Raw genomic sequence first — 19,920 nt, forward strand, 5'->3', positions numbered from 1 at the left:
GTTATTCTAAATATGGGATCTGTCCTCCATCAGTTTAGCCCTATCAGTTTAATGCAAAGGCAGTGGTAATATCCAAAAATGATAAATGCAACACATTGCAGCCAGATGAGTAGCGAAACATTTATAAAGGACATGAAGAGCCATTACTGATGTGCACATTATGCTGCTATTTAGCCAATAGCTCTATGTCAGCAGATAAGTCCATGGTGATGAATAGTTACACGGTTATCTGCAAGATCCACAGCGCCCCAGTGACTAATACTATTGTAATATCACGAGTCGCACTTATCAATCCTAACTATAAACATTCTCCTGTTACATATCGCTACAAGTGATTATATTGAAATTTATGTCTGGAAGCATTTATTACAATAAAAGCTGAATTCTTGTCTCTCATTTCCCTGCAATATTATTTACGTCTCCCGTAGCTTAAATAAATGGGATGATTGCTGCGTTCTTAAACTAAAGGGAGCAGTTTCATCGAACACGTGATAAAAAATTATGAGAAAGGTTCCGCAAAGTATCACTGAACCTTGGATGACCCAGATGTTTACAAGCCAAGAACAAAAAAAAAATTTTGTATAACCTATTGAAGTTGATGTCTTTTGACCCGTCTATGGGAAGTTGCCAAAAAGTTTCCAATACAGAAGAGCATAAAGCATATAGTAATATGTATAATATTATAAAAGGAAACAAATTCCATTTGAAGCTTAAAGGACACCTGTCATCAGGTCTGTGTCACCTGCCACTACTACCTGTTGGAGCAGATCACAAGGATCCATCGCAGCCTTTATCTAGTTATTTCATACATTATTCATTGTAAAATCATCTATTCTTTATTATGTAAATGAGGCTGGTCACATGGTCAGAGGCAGTGATGTCACCCCTGTTCCCCCTCCCCTCTCCTCCCCCTGCTCATGTCTGTGTGTAATGTATAGTAAAGCATGGCTAGTTTGTGCTGCATCTGCTGACATGCTGCATCCTCCTAATACACAGGTGAGAGACACAGACATCAGCTACACATGAATCTGACATGTTCTGCTGTAACATGGCTGCCTGGAGCTGCTGTACCTCTACCTATACACACACACATGCACACACAGGCTGCAGGGGGCATGGCCACCAGCACCAGGAAGCACATCATTATACAGGCTCACATCATTATACAGGCTGTCAGTCATGCACTGGGGGTGTGGCTGTGCCTCCCACTCATGAATAGAGTGGACAGCTTGAATATGCTAATGCTTCATTGGACATTTCACAGGTCATTTGCATACAGCTTTAGGACCTCATTGCTTAGGTTTACAGGCATGTAGAGGGACAATGAAGGGATAGAGGCAATGCTCTCTAATGGCAGTTTATGAAAATATATTTAGTTTAGGGGGGTTATTTTGCATGACGGGTTCTCTTTAATCATTGAATAATACATGGTGTAGAACCTAAAGGGAGGAACAGGACCCATTTTCCTTGGATTTCTAGAACCTAGAGTCCTGCTCCTCCCCTCAGGCCCTGCACAATGTATAAATCAATGAATCAGCTTTGACTAAAGTGTTCCTCTAAAAAACCATAACATTTAAATTTTTTTTTAATAATTATATAAGATACTTCCTAGAGGCGCCGCTCAATATTCCACGCAATATTACAACTTTTACTGTGCTGTTTAACTGACTCATCTACTTTATTATTTGGGTCACTACTGGAAATACCAAATCGAATGTATAAAGCTCAGTGTATGTGTATGTGTGTATGTATGTCCGCTAAAGGAATCTGCGCCGTCGCGTTTACAATCACCAAATTTTGCACAGCTGTTCTCTGTGACTCAGGGAAGTCACGACCACACCCCTGGTGCACAAACAAACTGATTTTCATCAAGATATAACAGAATAAATAAAATGACAGATTCCAAGGAACGAAGGAAAAAAAAATATAGTGGCAGATCTACATACCCGGTCCAGTTGCGATCCAGTGGAGCGTTTTCCAACGAGGATTCGGGTCTGCCGGGATCCACTAAGGTCAGCGCGCCCGATATCCAGCAGGTGTCGCTGCTGCGCCGAGGTCCGCCGGAGTTCACCTGCTTCTTCCCGGTGCATGTAAGTGCTGATCTTGCAACACAAATTATTTTTTAAATTCCGTGTTTTTTCCGAATCCGTCTGGTTGTCCAACAGCAACGCCCTGATTTCTGTCGCGTGAAAACCGGCGCCGATGCACCAAAATCCGATTGCATGTGCCAAAGTCCCGGGGCAATTTAGGGCACATCGGAAATCGCCGGGAAACCCGAAGAAAGTGCGCTATTCGGACCCTTAGTAAATGAGCCCCGTAATGTGCCTTACACTATGCAGATTTTGAGTAGGCAAATAACTGAAAACAAATCATTCAATAGTACTAAAAAGAAGAAAGGTTGTGTCACGGCTCACCCGTGCCTCTCGCTCCCCGCAGGCGCCGCGCCAGCGCGTTTCACCTCTCCCCGCTCCTGAGTCCCAGCCTCGCTCCGTGTGCGCGCGGTCCCGTGCCTTAGGGAGCGCGCGCAACACTTCTAGGAAATTTAAAGGGCCAGCGCGTCATTGATTGGCGCTGGTCATTTCCCAGGAGGCTATTTATATCTGCCTCTCCCATCTAACCCTGCCGGATCTTTGTGCCTCTCAGCCTTAGAGAAAGCTCTGTTTGCCTGCGTTCTAGTGTCTCCTGCGTTCCTGTGTCTCCTGCGTTCCTGACTCCCTCCGTGTTCCTGTGTTACCTTACCTCCTCCGTGTTCCCGTGTACCAGTGTTCCTCCGTGCTGCTGTTGTGTTTGCTGTGTTCCCGTACCCTTCTGCTTGGACCTTTTGCTGACCCCGGATTGACGTTGCATCTCTGCCGCCTGCCCTGACCCTGTGCCTGGACTGTGACCTCGAGTTTGACTGCTGTTTTTGTACTTCAACCTTGGCCGCCACTGCAGACAAGTCACGCCTGAGGAACGACCTGGTGGTACCACGCCGCAGCTTGTCTAACCCGCTTCGCGGCCGGCTCTGGTGAAAACCTGGTACCACTTACAATCTGGTCCCTGGTAGTGGCTTGTGTCATCATCTGCAGTGGTCCAGTGGATCCACATCCAGTAAGCCTGACAGGTTGCTCCAGCTAGTGCAATAAAAGCATAAAATTTTATTCCATATGCAAAGTCTCTCATTTCTCCTTTCCATGTCATCGTCTACACTTGGTGAGCTGTATTCATTTTTTCTTTGCTTTGGATAAATCCATTCACCTTCATGAGTTGTGCAATTGGTAGGCACAACTCTGCTGAGAGATTTATAAGGTCAAGTCGGATGACGCAACCTCGTCTTCTCCGAGGGGTATTAAACTGTGCCGGGAGTATGCTTCCACAAATACAGGTTTATATATAATGTAAAAATGACCAATGGGATCATTAAATCCCTAATCCCTTAAAAAGGACAAGTGATGGGACAATTCCACTCCAAATTCTTCCCAAACTTCAGTTTATTGAAGGTATAAAACTGGCACATACTAAAAACAACGCGTTTTGTACCTCGTAATGGGTGCTTCATCAGGTCTAAGAAAAAAGTGGGATATAGCCCGAAATATAAATAATTCATATCAATTATGTAATATAAATCAAAGATTTTAGTTGTGGGGTGATAGCAGTATTGGGGTGATACTGGAGCTGCTAAACTCACTTTACTAACTTTTTTTTCTATAAGGCTAGTGCTAAAGATGTAAGTTTTATATGTATTTAAAACAATAGTAGATAAGAACATTTCACAAATCTTTTGTCTACAAATTGGTACCAATTATTAAGATTCTTTTGTTCACCTTTCAGCAATATCTCAGGATGTTATAGCTTGAAAAGATTAGCCGCCATTCGCTTTGTATTCATTTCTCTCCTTCAAACTCAGGCGCACTTGTTAAGTAAGGTTTAATTGCGTCCATTTTTGAACCTTGTCTTTGTTTCGTCTTTGGAAATGTCACTCTCATACAATCCATAGGCTTTCCTTATTGTATTAAGATTGCTATAATACATTTATTTTGCATAATCTTTTAATATGTTCTTTAATTCCCATCAATATGTTCTCAGGAATGATAGGTTGTCTACGGCTTCATATGATCCTTGGAGTTCCATTATTTCCATATAGTTCTTCATAAAGAATTGCTACGTAATGTTCATTCTTAGAATAATGTAGTCATTTTACTAAAGAAAAAATTAATTCTGACATTAAAATTTATCTCCTTTGATATTTTCTTTTGTTAAACTTCTGTGTTGATTTTGTGAGGATCTAGACATTGTTCTTAGGTTTGGCCGGTTATTTCTGGGTGGTGAGGCTCCAGTCTTGTTTTAGTAAAATAAATGGGTTATTGCATTCTAGAAAATAACTACCTACACATTTGATGGGTAGTGGTATATTATTATAAAGATATATCCACAAAATTGAAATTCCAGAAAAATGCTTTGATTGAGATTCCAAAAGGACCTCTTTTGAGCTCACCCCATTTCGGCACATGGTCTTGTGCATGAAGCTTAAGATCCGAATTGGGTCTAGGGTTGCAGGACACAGGAAGCACCCTCAATGACCCAGATGCAGTGCCGCTGATGTTATTGCTTTGGTGATGGCGCCGCTTGGGTAATAGACTGAAAGGGCATCCTCTGGGTGCAGAAGCTGGCTACCTACATACTATGGGGCAGGCTGGCTATATACTAAGGGCTGGCTGGTTATATACTAGGGTGCTGGCTATCTATATACAGGGGACTGGCTATATACTATGGGGATGGGTGGCTATATACTAGGGTGCTGGCTGGACAAGGCCAACACAGATGTAAAAGGAAATGGCGGCAACCTATAGCCAGTATGGTATTTTCACTGGAGGGACATATATTTATATTTTTACGCTGCATTTACTGCTAGGAGGCCTTATTGTAAATATTGCGTAGCAGTTGGCCTCTTAGATGTCTTTTTTTTGGGGGGGGGGGAGCAATTTGCTTGTATGCCTAGGTCACCCATATCATATGTACCCTGTTGAGGTTTTCAGAAGCTGCAGGTCATGTGACGCACAAGCAGCAGGACTCTGGACTTACTGCAGACATCGGGCAGATGGAGAGGGCTGTTCCTTCATTACTGTCTGCATGCCCCTTTTTCCCAACTACTCCCATATCAGTCATTGGAGAGGCATGCATATATCATTGGCACGCCCTTCGAACCACTGCTATGGTAGTGGTTATGATGGAGTACGCATTCAAACTGTAATGACTTCATGGCCTCCCTCCATCCGCAGGAAGCTGGCAGGAAACTGGAAGCTGCCACAGGAAGTCCCAAGACACACTTCCTGGAGGTCTTGTGAAACATGGATCCTGACAACTTTAAAGGGGTAAGTATAATATGGGTGACCCTATTAGGGTTTTATACTAACTGTTAAAGTTTACTATAAGTGGCACCTGCAGGAAACCTGGGGAGGTAAGTACTTTGCAGTTCAGAGAAATCTGGAAACCCCCATCATTGGTGCCGTTGCAGCTGCATACATTGCCTGCCTCTTATTAAGGACATGGGCCTACACAAAATTTATTGTAATACAGTCACAGTTGACAAATGTTTTTTTCTTTTGCAAAATTCTTCACTTGGTTCAAGTCATTCCACGCAGATGACCGGTGGGATTCCTTCTTGTAGAAAATCCCTACATGCCAGTAAATTATATACATCCCTCTTAACGTCATGTCTGACGAAGAAAACTAGTAGAGAACTAGTAGTCTCTAAAGCTCAACATCAATTATACTTACTAAGCCTCAAAAAGGTATCACCTGAATTCTTCACTCTTTCTCTGCTGTCTACGGCGAACGCGGTACAAACTTACACTACTATATACATCCCTCCTCACTGCGCACTATGTATAGCAGCCTGATTAGTGTGTGGGTGGCTCTTCCAAGCAGCCGCAGAAATTGGCTATTTATCCTTTAGATATTTTATTTTTCTAGATTTTTTACCTATAATTTCTTAGGCAAGCTTCTGCCTGTGCTTTTTACAACGACCTTATAGATTAAGCGCCCATGCGTTAGTGCACATCAAGCGTGCCTTCAAAGGTCAGATTGAAGATGCCCGCTGTCTTTCTGCTATCAGTTCATTATACATATGCTGGAAGCAAAAATATTTTTCCTTTGATGTGACCTGCAAGACCCCGCTGGTTTAATCCGAGCAGACTGTTTGGCAGCTAATAATGAATGTGTTCAATTTAACTAGTTCAGTGCAGCGCTGCCGGTATAACCGATGCTATACGGTGTAAAAGACGTAGTAGTTTGGTGGTAATGGCCTATTAATTATTGTGCCCCCCTCTCCAATGGTAAATAATGAGGCAGCTGTGGCCCGTTATTTAAAGTAATACTCGAAGTTTACTCGAAGTTTACTCGAAGAAGAGGCACTTTTACAGGTCTCTATGACTCCTGGGTCCTAGTGAATGTGTATCCCCTACATCCCGACATCCCCTCACATTACACACCTGTTTATGTATTTCATAATGATTTGCTTTACATTGCTTAAACATTACCAATATTTAATTTGGACCTATCTCTCTCTCTTTTTTTAGATTAGGGGTTGTCATGGATCTATGTAAACACTTTAAGTAAATCTACCATCTAAATTTATTATGATAAATCAGGGACACTTACTCATAGATCCAGGCACCGGGACTGTGGTAATCTTCTCATATTTGTTATTCATGGCCTCCTTCCTTTTAAAAATCATCTTTTCATATTATGCTAATGAGCCAGAAGTGCTCTAGGGGGTGTTATCAGAGCCCTTCATGTTAGATTGTGCACTTCCCCCTCCAGCTGTGTGCCGAAACTCAGTGTTGCCATGAAATTAGAGTAAGGAGAGGGAGAGGGGAAGTGCTGAGGGAGCAGGGGGATGATGAGACAGTTTAACAGCCTGTAAAGCTGCAGATCAGAGGGGCTCATTAGCATAATTTTAAAGGTTGATTTTAAATGGAGGGAGGCCATGGGTAACAAATATAAGAAGATTACCACAGTCACGGTGCCTGGATCTATGAGTAAGTGTCCCTGGTTTGTCATGATGGATTCTGATGGCAGATTTCCTTTAACAGTTTAGGGGGAAAATGGAAAATACAAGAATGCTTGTATGATACTATTGTATCGTAATCCCAAAACCGTTCTTGTTTATGAACTGCCATTTATATTGTCCCATCATTTTCTACGCTTATGATCGAAACAATGTCAAACACTGGTAGTAGCGTTGTCTCATTTTTATATATGGTACTTTGACTGCCTCATTGTGTTGTTTTTTACTGTTTTATATTCCATGTTAATGTGTCATTAACCCAACGTTTTTGCACAAAGCAAGTACGAAGTAGGCCAATGTGTAGTACATAAGTGAGAAATCACATGTGTCCTTGTCTTTCCTTTGTAGTGAATATGGCGCCCATTCCATCAACACTGTTACGGGATTAATGCTTTACAATTGACAATTGTGGATATGAAGGTGAGCGCATTAGACAAAGCGTATTGCAATCTGCTTCACTAATGGATCCTTTGCATTTTTCCACAAAGTGCATAATCTTTTCAGAGGCAAAGTCAACCTTCAGAGATTTCTCTATTTGTGCCAGTCTTATGTATCCGCATTGGTAGATGCCATTCAGCAGCGCTGCCTCCTGTTCTGTTTTGTTTGTTAGATAAAAATTTGATAGTTCTGTAACAATGGAGATGGCAACAGCTTTTGTGCAATTCTTCTTTTTCTTGCAAAGTTTCTTACTAGTCGCTGTCTGGCTTGAATGAAAATGAGGGAAGGTCACTAGAACTTTAGTAACACGAGGTTGCGGTAGGACGGGTCAAGGTCGTTGCGCCACCCATCGGGGCAAAACAGCTGGAAGTTTTGATTCAAACACAAGATAAAATTGTAGCTCCTGCTGTGTGCCTTCTATATGGAAGGAGAAGGGGCTGGCCAGCGTCTGTCAATAAAAAGAAAGAGGAGGACTGCTGGCGTCCTGCTTAGAAAGCTCAATACTGTTCATTGAAGCCGCCCAGCTGTGAAGTGTCCACTACTTTAGGTTTCTGTAGCTGAGAATTGATTTGAAGGTTTTTCTTTCCAGAAAGGTGAACAAAGTAACCATGAAAGCAATTCTTGTTGTTTGCAATTCCCACAAAACCGCACACTCCAATTTTCATTTAGAAAGATTTTTTTTTCTCTTTACCTTTTTGTATTGAGTTCAGAAAAGCAGGACAATGCGGCTTTGTTTTCTCCGAGTGGAAATACTGTAGCTGCCCCTGAAATTGTCTTTTGCCACAAATGAAGAGTTGTTAAAGGGCAGCGGCATACCTTACAACGCTTTCCCCGAAATAATGATGCTTATATTCTTCTCACTTGTCAATCTGGAAATACTTCTCCGATTATAGGAGAGTTCTTCCAGTGCTTGGGTTAATCAAATATTAAGGTAATGTGTTATGGTATGATAGGCGTAAAACTGGAGGCCTTTATGATATGATTGTGCCATTTAGATACAGCGCAGTGACACATTGTCATGTACTCTAGTTTGACAGGACCATTGTTATGGGAAAGTTGGTAGCAAAATATCTTAAAACAATCAACTCAAAGTATGAAAAATATTATTAAAGCAAAAAAAGAAAGGGGGTGCAGGCCACAACCCCAATTCCCTACATAACTGACCTGGCTGTACTCGTCACAGATATCAACCAGAACACTATCCCTACTCTGAGTATGTGGCAAGGAACAGAAAGACAAATACAAGTATACAAATATAAGACAAGCAGGAAATGGCTTTAGGAAAGGGCATTTAGGGTCAAGAACAGGATTCAGGCAAAGATCGGGGTACAGGATCAGGAACAGGGAACAGGCTCAGATTTCTCCTACAGGATACAGGCTACAGGTTCTGGTTCAGGGTTCCACATCAGGCAGAATACAGACTCAAGTACAGATGGTCCCCTACTTAAGAACACCCAACTTACAGGCAACCCCTAGTTACAAACGGCCCTCTGGTAATTGATAATTTACTGAACTTTATTCCTAGGCTACAATGAACTGCTATAACATTTATCAGAGGTGTCTGCAATGAAGCTTTATTGTAAATCCTGGTTCTGATGTCAATCCAACATTTTTAAAATCCAATTGTCACAGAGACCAAAAAAAATTCAGCTGGGGTTACAATTATAAAATATACAGTTCCGACTTACATACAAATTCAACTTAAGAACAAACCTAAAGAACCTATCTTGTACGTAGCCCAGGGACTGCCTGTACTGGGGTAAAGGGCACTGACTCAGACTGGATATAGGGATAGGTACAGGGTAGAGATGAGCGGACCCCTAGAAGCTAGCTATGGCAGTGATTGGCCAGAGGGACACCCCCTGGCCAATCATAGTTATGGTTGGATGTTTCAGTGTCAAATTGCTGGATTGGCTGTTCAGCAACATGTGCGTTTCAGGTTGCCCAAACCCAAACACTGAATCCGATCATTAGGTTCGCTTATCTCTAGTACAGGGTTCTAAAACATATTGGGGTTCAGGGTACTGACTCATGCTGGATAAATGCTCAGGAAGAAGTTTCAGGATACTGCTCCAGAAAAACACAAATAGAAAGAAGGACTGCAAGTCACAGGACTAAGTATAACCACCAAGAGTGAATTTAGGATTAACCATTTATTCAGTTCCTGGACTGCTCTGTAACAGCTGACTGGTTAGGCCCTGCATCACTCAACCCATGGCTGAGAATAGCACAGAGCTGTCAATTCCAGCTCACAGCATAGGCAGCCCTGGGTGTGGCTCACAAGCTCAGAACCTTGAAACCAGAACCCATTCAGAGAGTTCTGATAGGACCAGAATATTAACACCTTGGCCCATTAGGAAGTACATGTACGCCTCTGCTATCGCCTGGTTTCAGAAGTAGAATCCATGTGATCCCTGTAGGAGCTCGGTTGTGTGTGACAGTTGAGCTCCCGCAGTAATAGCAAGGATCGCGATACTCGTTATACTGGCTGTTTAACCCTATAGACGCTGCTTCATGGTGATGATACAGAAGTACTCACCTGGCCAGTTGGCATCCTCCACGGAGGGCACGGAGCTGCTGACTGCTTCCTTGGCAGCCCAGGGGTCGTATGAAGAACCCCAGGGCCCAGTACATGTAAATCTCTTCATGTGCTCATTTCAGAAATGTGTTAACATACCGTTCTTAAAAGTGGCCAAATCCTAGACAACTGAATTATACACACTGGGGCTCATTTACTAAGGGTCCGTAGGACACATTTTCGTCGGGTTTCCCAACGATTTCCGTTTTGCGCCGAGTTGCCCTGGAATTTTGGTGCATGCGATCGGATTGCGCGCAACAGAAATCGGGGGGCGGGCCATTGGACAACCCGACTGATTCGGACAAACCGGGAAGCACCGGGAAGAAGCAGGTGCACTCTGGCATACCTCGGCGCAGAAGCGACGGATGCAGGAACTCGGGCGCACGACCTTAGTGAATCACGGCAGACTCGAATCCTCGTCAGACAATGCACCGCGGGATCGCGCTGGACTGGGTAAGTAAATGTGCCCCATTTTGTAAAAAAAAATGCTGAGGGTACATTGTCAAAATCCATGTTGGAAAGTATGTGCAGATGAAAATTTTCCAGCTGAAATTCTGCTATATATTAGAGACTAACTCTTAGGAACCCAGGGCACTTCTAGTAAGTCCATAGTGATCCATTCCAAAATTTTGCATGAGCTTGGATATTACCCATCTACGTTGAAAGAGTGAAATTCACTGTAAACTAGAATGAACAGTTTATGCCATAGAAACTCCCATCATGCTTTGATTTTTATGTAAATCTAACCACATCAATGATCAAGCCACCATGTCGGAATTATCCTAAAGAAGATTTAGTTTTGCTGTGGTTGTCATTGAAGAACTTCTGTAATACCGACAGATTGATGGGTTTTCTTGTTAAAAGATCACATACTAAGAGGCCTGTGAGCTGGAACTGACATGGCTGCCTTGGGAGAAAAGGTCACAGCGATCAGTAAATGCCCTGACCCCTTTAATTCTGATCTGAGATTTCCTTAATTTGAAATGGCAGAGCAAAAAAAGCTATTGACCAACATGCATAGCCAAGCATGAAAATTCACTAGCAAGGAGCTCCTGAATTACACATATGTCCTTATCAGTAACCACTTGTCGGTGAATCTGTGGTGGTTTCCCCACATTTACATACTCTTTATATATGTAGAATTTTTAAAACAGTTTTTAGTTGGTAAAAAATTCCTTTTCCAGCACCCCAGAGGGCATTGCTAAGATCATTTACTAACTCTAGAGAATCGCATGTCATCACTAGATGCCAATGGATGGCAGATCTGTTTGTAGACACCAACAACACCTAGTAGACTCCACAGAGTCCATAATAGTTCCATCACAATGGGGTATCTGAAAATGTGACACTAAATCTTAAAAGGGTTGTCCAAGTTGAAATTTTTCCTTCACAAGAGAAACGCCCTTAGGTTTTCTAATTTCTGTAACACCCTCTTCGTTTTTCCTGACAACAGGAAAGTGTCCCTGATTGCGTTATGCACTTCTATGATATGACCAGGATCTTCAGCACTCATATAACTCTAGAGCTTGAGGAGCACTTGTATGGCCTTTTTGCCAAACCATAACCAAAAGATAGCCGTACCTAAAGTGAGTTCATGTACACACTTATAAATGTCTACCTACAGATACATACATATTGCTGCTGTGTGCTATGTCTGGGGCCATTAATCCAAGACCTCAATTATTATGTTGGCACCTGAACCTCATACCTGTGGACCAAAAATGTGACCCCTTGTGGTCACATGATGTGATGTCCCATAATCTTCGGAGCACACTCACTGGCCGAAGCATGTCTGTGATCCCATGGATAGAGATGAATAGACCCAAACTTCAAGTTCGGGTCTGGGTGCATTAAGCAAAACTCAGACATATTGCATTATTTGCCGTCATGCAGCCCCAGGTCAATCACAGCCATAGCTAGTAGGTGGCGCTAGCCATCCAGAAACCTGATGTCTGCATCTTCAGGAATGCACCCAAACTCAGGACCTCTTAAAAAGGAATCCTGCTTATCTCTAACCATGGACAATGGGCACAGGGGCAGGGACACTGGAACTGGGAGCCAGACAGGGTAAGTACATTTTTTTTTCTGCCTCTCTTGCCCCTTCCTCCAGTTTTTCCAGAAAACCTTTAATGTTGTCCATGATTTAGGCTCGGGATGGCACGCCTCACAAGCTAGCTACAATGTAGGTGAAGATGAAATCATTGGTATTATGTTATATTAAGTAAAAAAACTGAAAAAGAGACGATATTGCAGTATTCACAATACTCCACAGACAACGTAACCTTTATTCACAAATGATTTTTTTTTACAGAGGTAGAACAAAATACTTTGTATATCTTTATTATGTACATATAAAGAGTCTAAAATTATCAGTCTTAGCAGGTCAGAAAGTGGAGGAGAACAAATCGATGTCTAGATACAGGAGCATGCACAAATACACAAGTACAACTGATTGTTTGCTGGTGTAACAATAAGAATTCCGATTTGTAGATAAAAAAACAAAAGGCTACAATAAGTACCCGGTGTGTGTTCTGTACCCAGAATATCAGGTACACTTAAGGAAATTATTTTACAATCAAAAGATCCCACCAAAATTGATGCCATCCATGTCTCCTATCCTGGGGTGAATCTAAACTATCTGCTGCCTAAGACAAGCTATAACATGACGCCACTCCCCCCCATCCAATTGTAATATATCAGGTTATTTTTTTAGTAAGTTGGTTTTCCATGCAGTGTCTTACACCAATGTTGACATCAAGTGTGAAGAGACACTATTTTTTTGGTCCCCGGTTGCTGCCACCCATTTTGCTGCAGGTGGTGCTGCCTGAGGCAAGAGGCTCACCTCTCCTTATGCTCCTGCTCCTATCACTACATTACCATGAAAGAGGGAGACTTTCTATTTTTCTTTCCTATTCTCCCCCATTACTTTTGATGGCCTCACCATTGGATGTAACCCTTAAAAAACTCTGTTTATGAACTAAGGAACAATTTTAATCATCTGCCATGAGTTGTATAATATTTAACAGGAAAAAAAAATCTGTAAACTGAAATGTGACTTGATATGAGGGATGTACTGTACTGAGTGGACGCCATGTAATTATGATGAATCGAAAGGAACAATAACTTTAGAAATGAGTCGTGATTGCCTCAGACCAACCGTTCATAGTGATGAGCGGTGACAGAGCGGTATAATTACTTTTTTTGCTGATTGCTCCAAGACATAACTACTCATTTTCAGATTAGAATGATTGGCGAAAAATCTGTAAAATAAAGTGTCTAACATATGACGTGTGACATGTTGAATTTTCCCTCTAGATATCTGCTGTACATTGAAATGTATTTGTAGGTAATGCAATGTCACTTCGGAATGGACCTAATTCCGGTCCCTTAATTCCCTCTAATGACCCATTCAGGTTCAGCCTCACTTTGTACAAAAGTTTGGGAGCCCGAACATGAAAATCCACTGGTAACACCCACAATCGGTGGTGGTATTGATCGTAGGTGTTAATCTTTCAAAGGGAAAATGGTGGTATCGCTTCACCATCAGTATTGCCAGTATTGCCAGTGCCAGCAGTGATCATGGGCATTACAGATAGGTTGTGAGCCCAAAAGAGGAATCCAACCTTCTGGTTTAAGTCCAGGTTTTGGGACCAAAACATTGCAGTTCAGGTTCACTCAATCCTACCTTCCGATCCTGAAAAATGTTTAATTTCTGATGAATTCCATATTGCTAGCAAGAAGGACAGAGGTTAAATCTCACAGAATTTCTATAAAAAAAGAGGAGAGGAAAGAATAACCCTAGGGCTCAGCTCCGCTCAGAGGCAACTAAAAAAAGTTATCAATAATTATCGTTATCGAGAATGAGGATTACAAAATGGCCAGAAACAGTGTTAATCCTCATGTATACAAACAGAGCTTCTGATTTATTCAAAGATTGTTGAATGTATGAAACATCAAATGTTTTTTGAGGGTTCAGTAACACTTGCACATGTACATTTATTGTTGAGCCACATTTGCCTGCATACAATTTACGTAAATTTTGAAATAAATTACATTTGTTATTTTGCATTGATCCTAGGTTACAACTTTTTTATAATCCGGAGATACAGTAACAGGTATGATAGTTACTATAGGAAAAGTTTATTGACAGATATATCCTTAGCCTATGCAGTCAGAAAGCTGTTTTTTCACCAATACAGTCAGGCGACCCCCTACTTAAGGACACCCAACTTACAGATGACCCCTAGTTGCAGACAGACCTCTCTGTCCTCTATGGCCTCTGGTGAAGTTCTCTGGATGTTACTATAGTCCCAGGCTGCAATGATCAGCTGTAAGGTGTCTGTAATGAAGTTTTATTGATAACCCTTGGTCCCATTACAGCAAAAAAATTTAGAAAATCCAATTGTCACGAGAAAATTTTTTTTTGTCTAGAGCTACAATTATAAAATATACAGTTCCGACTTACATACAAATTCGACTTAAGAACAAACCTAAGGAAACCATCTTGTATGTAACCCAGGGACTGACTGTAATAGGCGTAAAGACTAAAGGTGCTGGTAAATTTTAGCTGTGTACTGCTGGACTATAATGCAAGCTGTAATGCAGGAAAGCGGTAAACTTAAAATGGTAACTGTATGAAGCTTTTTAAAGATGAAATTACATTCAGATGGATGGATAATGCCTCTAAGAACACCAAGTATTACAAACTAATAAAATGTAACCAAATAGCTATTTGGAATAATTCCCCATTTATCAATGTCAGTTCATGTACTACACAAGGTGGCTGTGGATATATACGTAACATTTTTCATGTTTGTGAAGATGAATGATTGCTTTATATGAGGAGAAATGTGCGGGAAAAGTTGTTTTGTGTGCAGAAACAAAATATAGCTGATCAGCTACATTCCATTTATTAGGTGTGTAAAGAGTTAAAGAGAAACTTCACACTGCGTCCACCAAATCCAGCTTTGTATCTTTTATCGCATTACGTACCACTCCTATCATACATACAAACATATATATATATTTTTATCATATATTTGCACTTTCCTTTCTATAGTTATAGTGTGCAGCTGTGTATAAGGTATATATGGTTGTTGGAAAGGTAAAATTGTGCTTTCTCCTTTGTATTGATGAGTGATCCCATTTGGGTTCGGGTTCACTGAATTCAGTTGAACTTTCGTCAAAAGACTGGTTTGGGTACCCAATCCTGTGTGGTCTGTTTTCTCCTACTATATACTGCAATACTACAGTAAACTGCATGTTTAAAGGTAAAGTGGATACTGATCTGTAACAGTGTGCCAATGGCACACTGTTACAGATCACACAGAATAACAGGCCTGGAGTTTCGTACAAACTCCAGATAGTCATAGATGCAGCAAACTCCAACTGGTAATCTTCTAAATGCTACTGGCATGTGTTCCACAATTTTACCAAGGACTGTCACCCAACATGATGTCATTCGAAAGTAACGATCCTATGAAAGATCCCATTTAAGGGGTTTACACCCACGATAACTGCTGACAGTGATGTTGCCAGCGGGTTTTACCAGTTGGTGTTTATTGAGAACTCAGACCCAAGAGCCCCTTTAAATTTATTTAGCTTAAGGTGGAAATCTGGTAGAAGTGCTGCTCAATGATAACCGATGGGTTTTAATGAGATCTTTGGATCTCTTTTGTATATTGTGGCTCATAAATGTTTGGCACATATATAAACATTGCAGTTCAGGTTTGCTGGACCCTACTCCTTCGTCTTGACATTTAGCATCAAGTACAACTTCATGTAATTACTACTTGACTGCTTGTCAATCATTTCCAGTTTGTATATGCCATTCAAAAGGAAAAGGCGCAAAGTAAGCAAATGTTTATATGGTGAATGTAATTTAGGGTAAGTCTTGTCCCGATTTCTATGTATGTTGGGTTTGGCTGTGCAGACATGGTAATAAACTCTGCCCGATGACTAGGGCAGCCAATTATCCCCAAGGAGAATGTAGACTTAGGTATGATAAGATTTTGCTGGGAGGCTGCCAGTAACATACAAGATTGCCTGTCCGAAACTAGGGTTTGGACAACTTTTTTTGCAAATCCGTAGGGTACCTATGTTCATTGCAGCACATAACAGCATTTTCTAGACCGATGGACTGCAATGGGATACACTGCCTATTACTTTGCCCAGGTTTACATTAGGTATATACAAAAATGAATAAAAATAAGTCGTACATCAGTTCCTAGCTGATTTTAAGGGCCATAAGTGGTACAAATTATTCATGGTGAATGTATTTTCAGAATCCATGTAGAACAATAACTCAGCTGCTGTGAAATAAATCAGAATAAATATGTATAGTGTTGCTTCTGTTCCGTCCTGGCAGAAGAGCACATCTTTTTATAGCATAGACTTGTAAATATTCTGCTCACTGACAAAAATATGTATTGTGAAATCCCATAGGATGGGTGTAAAGATGAAATGCTGCGGTAGTTTACAATGAATGTCAGCTCTAATTGGTCCACAAGAAGTCCCCTAATCCGATTAGTATGACCATAACACAATGTAACGCTTCTGCGGTACGAGAAGCAGATTTTAGCAGTGGCGTGCACCAGCTGATTTTCCGATGTAATTCCATCACTATTAATGTACTGTCAAGTCTCGGAGATTTACTGGCAAAGCTCAGGCTACTTAGGTCTTAAGAGTCTCATAGCTTAACTTTTACAATGCATCTATTCCTGTGCTACAAATGCAGATGATGACCTCGATGTTAGTTGCCTTTTCTAAGCACCTTGTATCAATGGGGATATTTTTTACAAGAATACCCACTGTACGTCCATTATTGTATCTGTTGTTAATCTTTGGATCAAAACACAATGGGGATTCTATCAACACATAGTCATGTTTTTGTCTAAACCAAGCTACATGGAAGGCAGTGATTCTGTAATAAAACAGGGTCACAATTTTGCTTCGAACTAGACGAGGCAAGAGATGCACCAAATGATGTATGATGGGTCATAGATTTGTTGCATCCTGCTACACATAGAATGCTGTATTCTACACAACCTCTGGTTGGCCTCCAGTGATTTACATCAATATGTTAAGGCAAAATTTTTTATTAGAGGTCAACGTTAGAGCCATTGTTAGTCCTATTCTCTTTTCCAGAAGCTAAGTATGTTTAAAACACAAAGCAAATCTAATGCAAATCATGTAGGCCAGTTTTTGGGCGCAAACCAAGGCAAACTACTAATGTATTAGAAAAATTAATCTCAAACTTTGTCCCTTTTACTTTCACTTTTGACTGCACTCAAAATTTTCCGGAACTACTGTACCAAGTACAATTTTTAATATCATAATCTGCTTTTGTTATAGAGAGGCCCCCTCTTACACCAGAGCTAAGAGGCAATTGTTACCATAGCATTCCCTCTGTGAAGTCCTAAAAGTGACCGTTATAAAAATGCTTGTCTAGTTTCAAAAATTCTTTTCAAATACTTTCTTAGGGAATTTGTAATGATTGGGTCTACAAAGTCAATCTTTCTGGAAGACCTGGCATGTCCCAGTGCTGCTCAGCTAGTTAATCTTTTCTCTGTAGTTGTTTATTTTGCCTGTAGGGGTGCTGCAGGGAAAGTGGTCTAGCTTCCTCAACAAATTGCAGCTTACCACGCCCTATTTTCCAGTGTTCAGTATGTGCCATGAATTTTTGTACTTTATGAGATATTCTATAATATTCTATAATTATACATGTTATTTTAAGTCTACATTTTGTCTAATAAAAATAATATGCATGGAAATGAACCCAAAAATGTACAGACAATCATATAAATGACACCATATTTACCTACAAACGCTTTGTACGGTAAAGATTTCTATATTTGACAAGAGAATTACCATTCGGCATTGAAAACAAAAAGTTACCAAACATTTACTAAAAGTTTTAGAAAACGACCATGTTCGCTTCTCTAATAAAATAACTTAAAGGGCAACTCCAGCCAATATTTATGCATGAGGATAACAGCTTTAGATCTATCATACTTGAGCATGAAGTGGAGTATCTGACCATATAAAACAATTAAGTTCATGTCTCCATTCAAAAAAAGCTCTTCGACCAATGAGAGTTAGGATTTCATGTGTTTCTATAGGCAGCTATTCTAAAGCAATCAATTTTTCTACATTTGCTCCAATTCTCTCTACTTTTTGAAGTATGTTATAAGGGTAGAGATTTATTTAAAGTGCCTCAGAGTGGTTTTTAGAAAGAAGTACTGTCCAACTTTATGTGAAACCGTTTGCTCTCTAGCCTCTAGGATAAGGCCTGGTAGTGGTAGATGTTTTTCATGCTAGACTGGAGCTACACTTTATTATTGTTATATATCTTCAAAGGTCACTAGAATTTTGACAAACTTTGCATAAATCATAAGTAAATCAGAACATAATCAACTTTGTAATATAGTTTTTCAGAGCAAAATGCTTATTTGTCTTCTTCCTTTGGCTCTTATCATCTCTACGTTTCCACCTTATGATTTTCAATTTGAAATTTTTGCTGAATTTCCTCCTGCTGTCAGCAAGGACAAAAGCTCAGATGGTTCTATGGAGAGAGGAGGGTGAGGACTGAGTCACAGCAGCTAGATCTCTACCCATCAGCACAGAGAGGAGATCACATTATAGATACAAACTCATGTACACACACTTGACTACTGATTTTTGCAAAGTTCGGAGGTTAAGTACGCCTTAACCACTCTGAAATGTCTTTACCGTGCAAAGCTTTATAACTGCCCATAATTTTTTTATCAATTTTCCGCTGGACAGAAGCAATTTAATGTCTGTTAAATTGCCACAATTTCAGAGTCGATTTCTACTTTTGAGAATTCCTGTAAATCACGTGATACGGTGAGAAGCAGAATAATTGAATTATTGATCAGTAAAACGTATTTAATCAAATGATAAGGCCAATGGTTTTGGTCTTGAAGATGTAGGTATGGAACTGGAGCTGCGATAGCTTGCAATGAATTACAGCAGACTTGTTCTGAAAAGTATGGGCAAAAGTAATAGGAGACAATAAACAATAACAATGGTGATGTTCAAGCAAGGAACAAAGGAAAAAAGACATTTTATTTTTCTCAAGCGAAAGGAAAAAGCATAAGCAATTTTCTGACCAGTTGTGTTTCCCTATATACTATCATTGGGCTGCTGCGAGCAAATGGCTCTCCCAGCAGGGGACGAAAATGTGGACGCCTGTCTCTGTGCGGTTACTATACATGACACACACCAGGTCACAATTTCCAACAACGTTTAAAGAGATTGATAGGAGAAGAGGGTTGAGGGAAGGATCCCTCAGGTATTCTTTAGATATGTCAAACACTTATTGTGGAAGGGCCTTTAGTATTGCATTCACTTCCTCCGCCACGGCCGTCAGGGCGAACTCGAATTGCTCCTGGAAGAAAAAGAAAATAATAAAATCAGTAAAATCACATTGTCTCTCCAGTTGTAGCTCTACTAGAACCAGGAAAGAGAATCGTAATCATCGCAATATGTTCTTCAATCAACATGAAGACATTGTAGGACCTGCCATGATTGCCAAGAAGCCGCTCATTATGCATAAGACAATATATTCTCTACACAAGTGAACAGATCTACACATGATTTGCATTAAAAACACAAGAAACATTCCTGCTGTAGTTCCAAATAAATATATTTTCAGAAATATGTCAGGATTTTTTTAGTGCCGCTCTTAGGTTTGCAAAGGAGGCCGAAGCCTTCTGCACCAAGTAGTTATATCCCGTATTTCACCTCTCCTTCCAATGTTAATCCTATTTTACCCTTTAAGAGAAGATGGGTTTCATAGTTTCATAGTTTATACGGTTGAAAAAAGACACTTGTC

General features: G+C 40.6%; 1 protein-coding gene across 1 annotated transcript in view; it reads right to left on the reverse strand.

Moving 5' to 3' along the window:
- Positions 1–12,311: 12,311 nt before the first annotated feature.
- PTPRN2 (protein tyrosine phosphatase receptor type N2) overlaps positions 12,312–19,920 on the reverse strand; it is a 644,507-nt gene continuing 636,898 nt past the window's right edge. The window contains exon 23 of the mRNA XM_072153967.1: positions 12,312–19,473. Within this exon, the coding sequence (XP_072010068.1) occupies positions 19,402–19,473 (72 nt within the window). The 3' untranslated portion in view covers positions 12,312–19,401. The remainder of the gene's footprint in view (positions 19,474–19,920) is intronic.

This window comes from Engystomops pustulosus, chromosome 5, assembly GCF_040894005.1.
Source record: "Engystomops pustulosus chromosome 5, aEngPut4.maternal, whole genome shotgun sequence".
NCBI classification, from domain to species: Eukaryota; Metazoa; Chordata; class Amphibia; order Anura; family Leptodactylidae; genus Engystomops; species Engystomops pustulosus.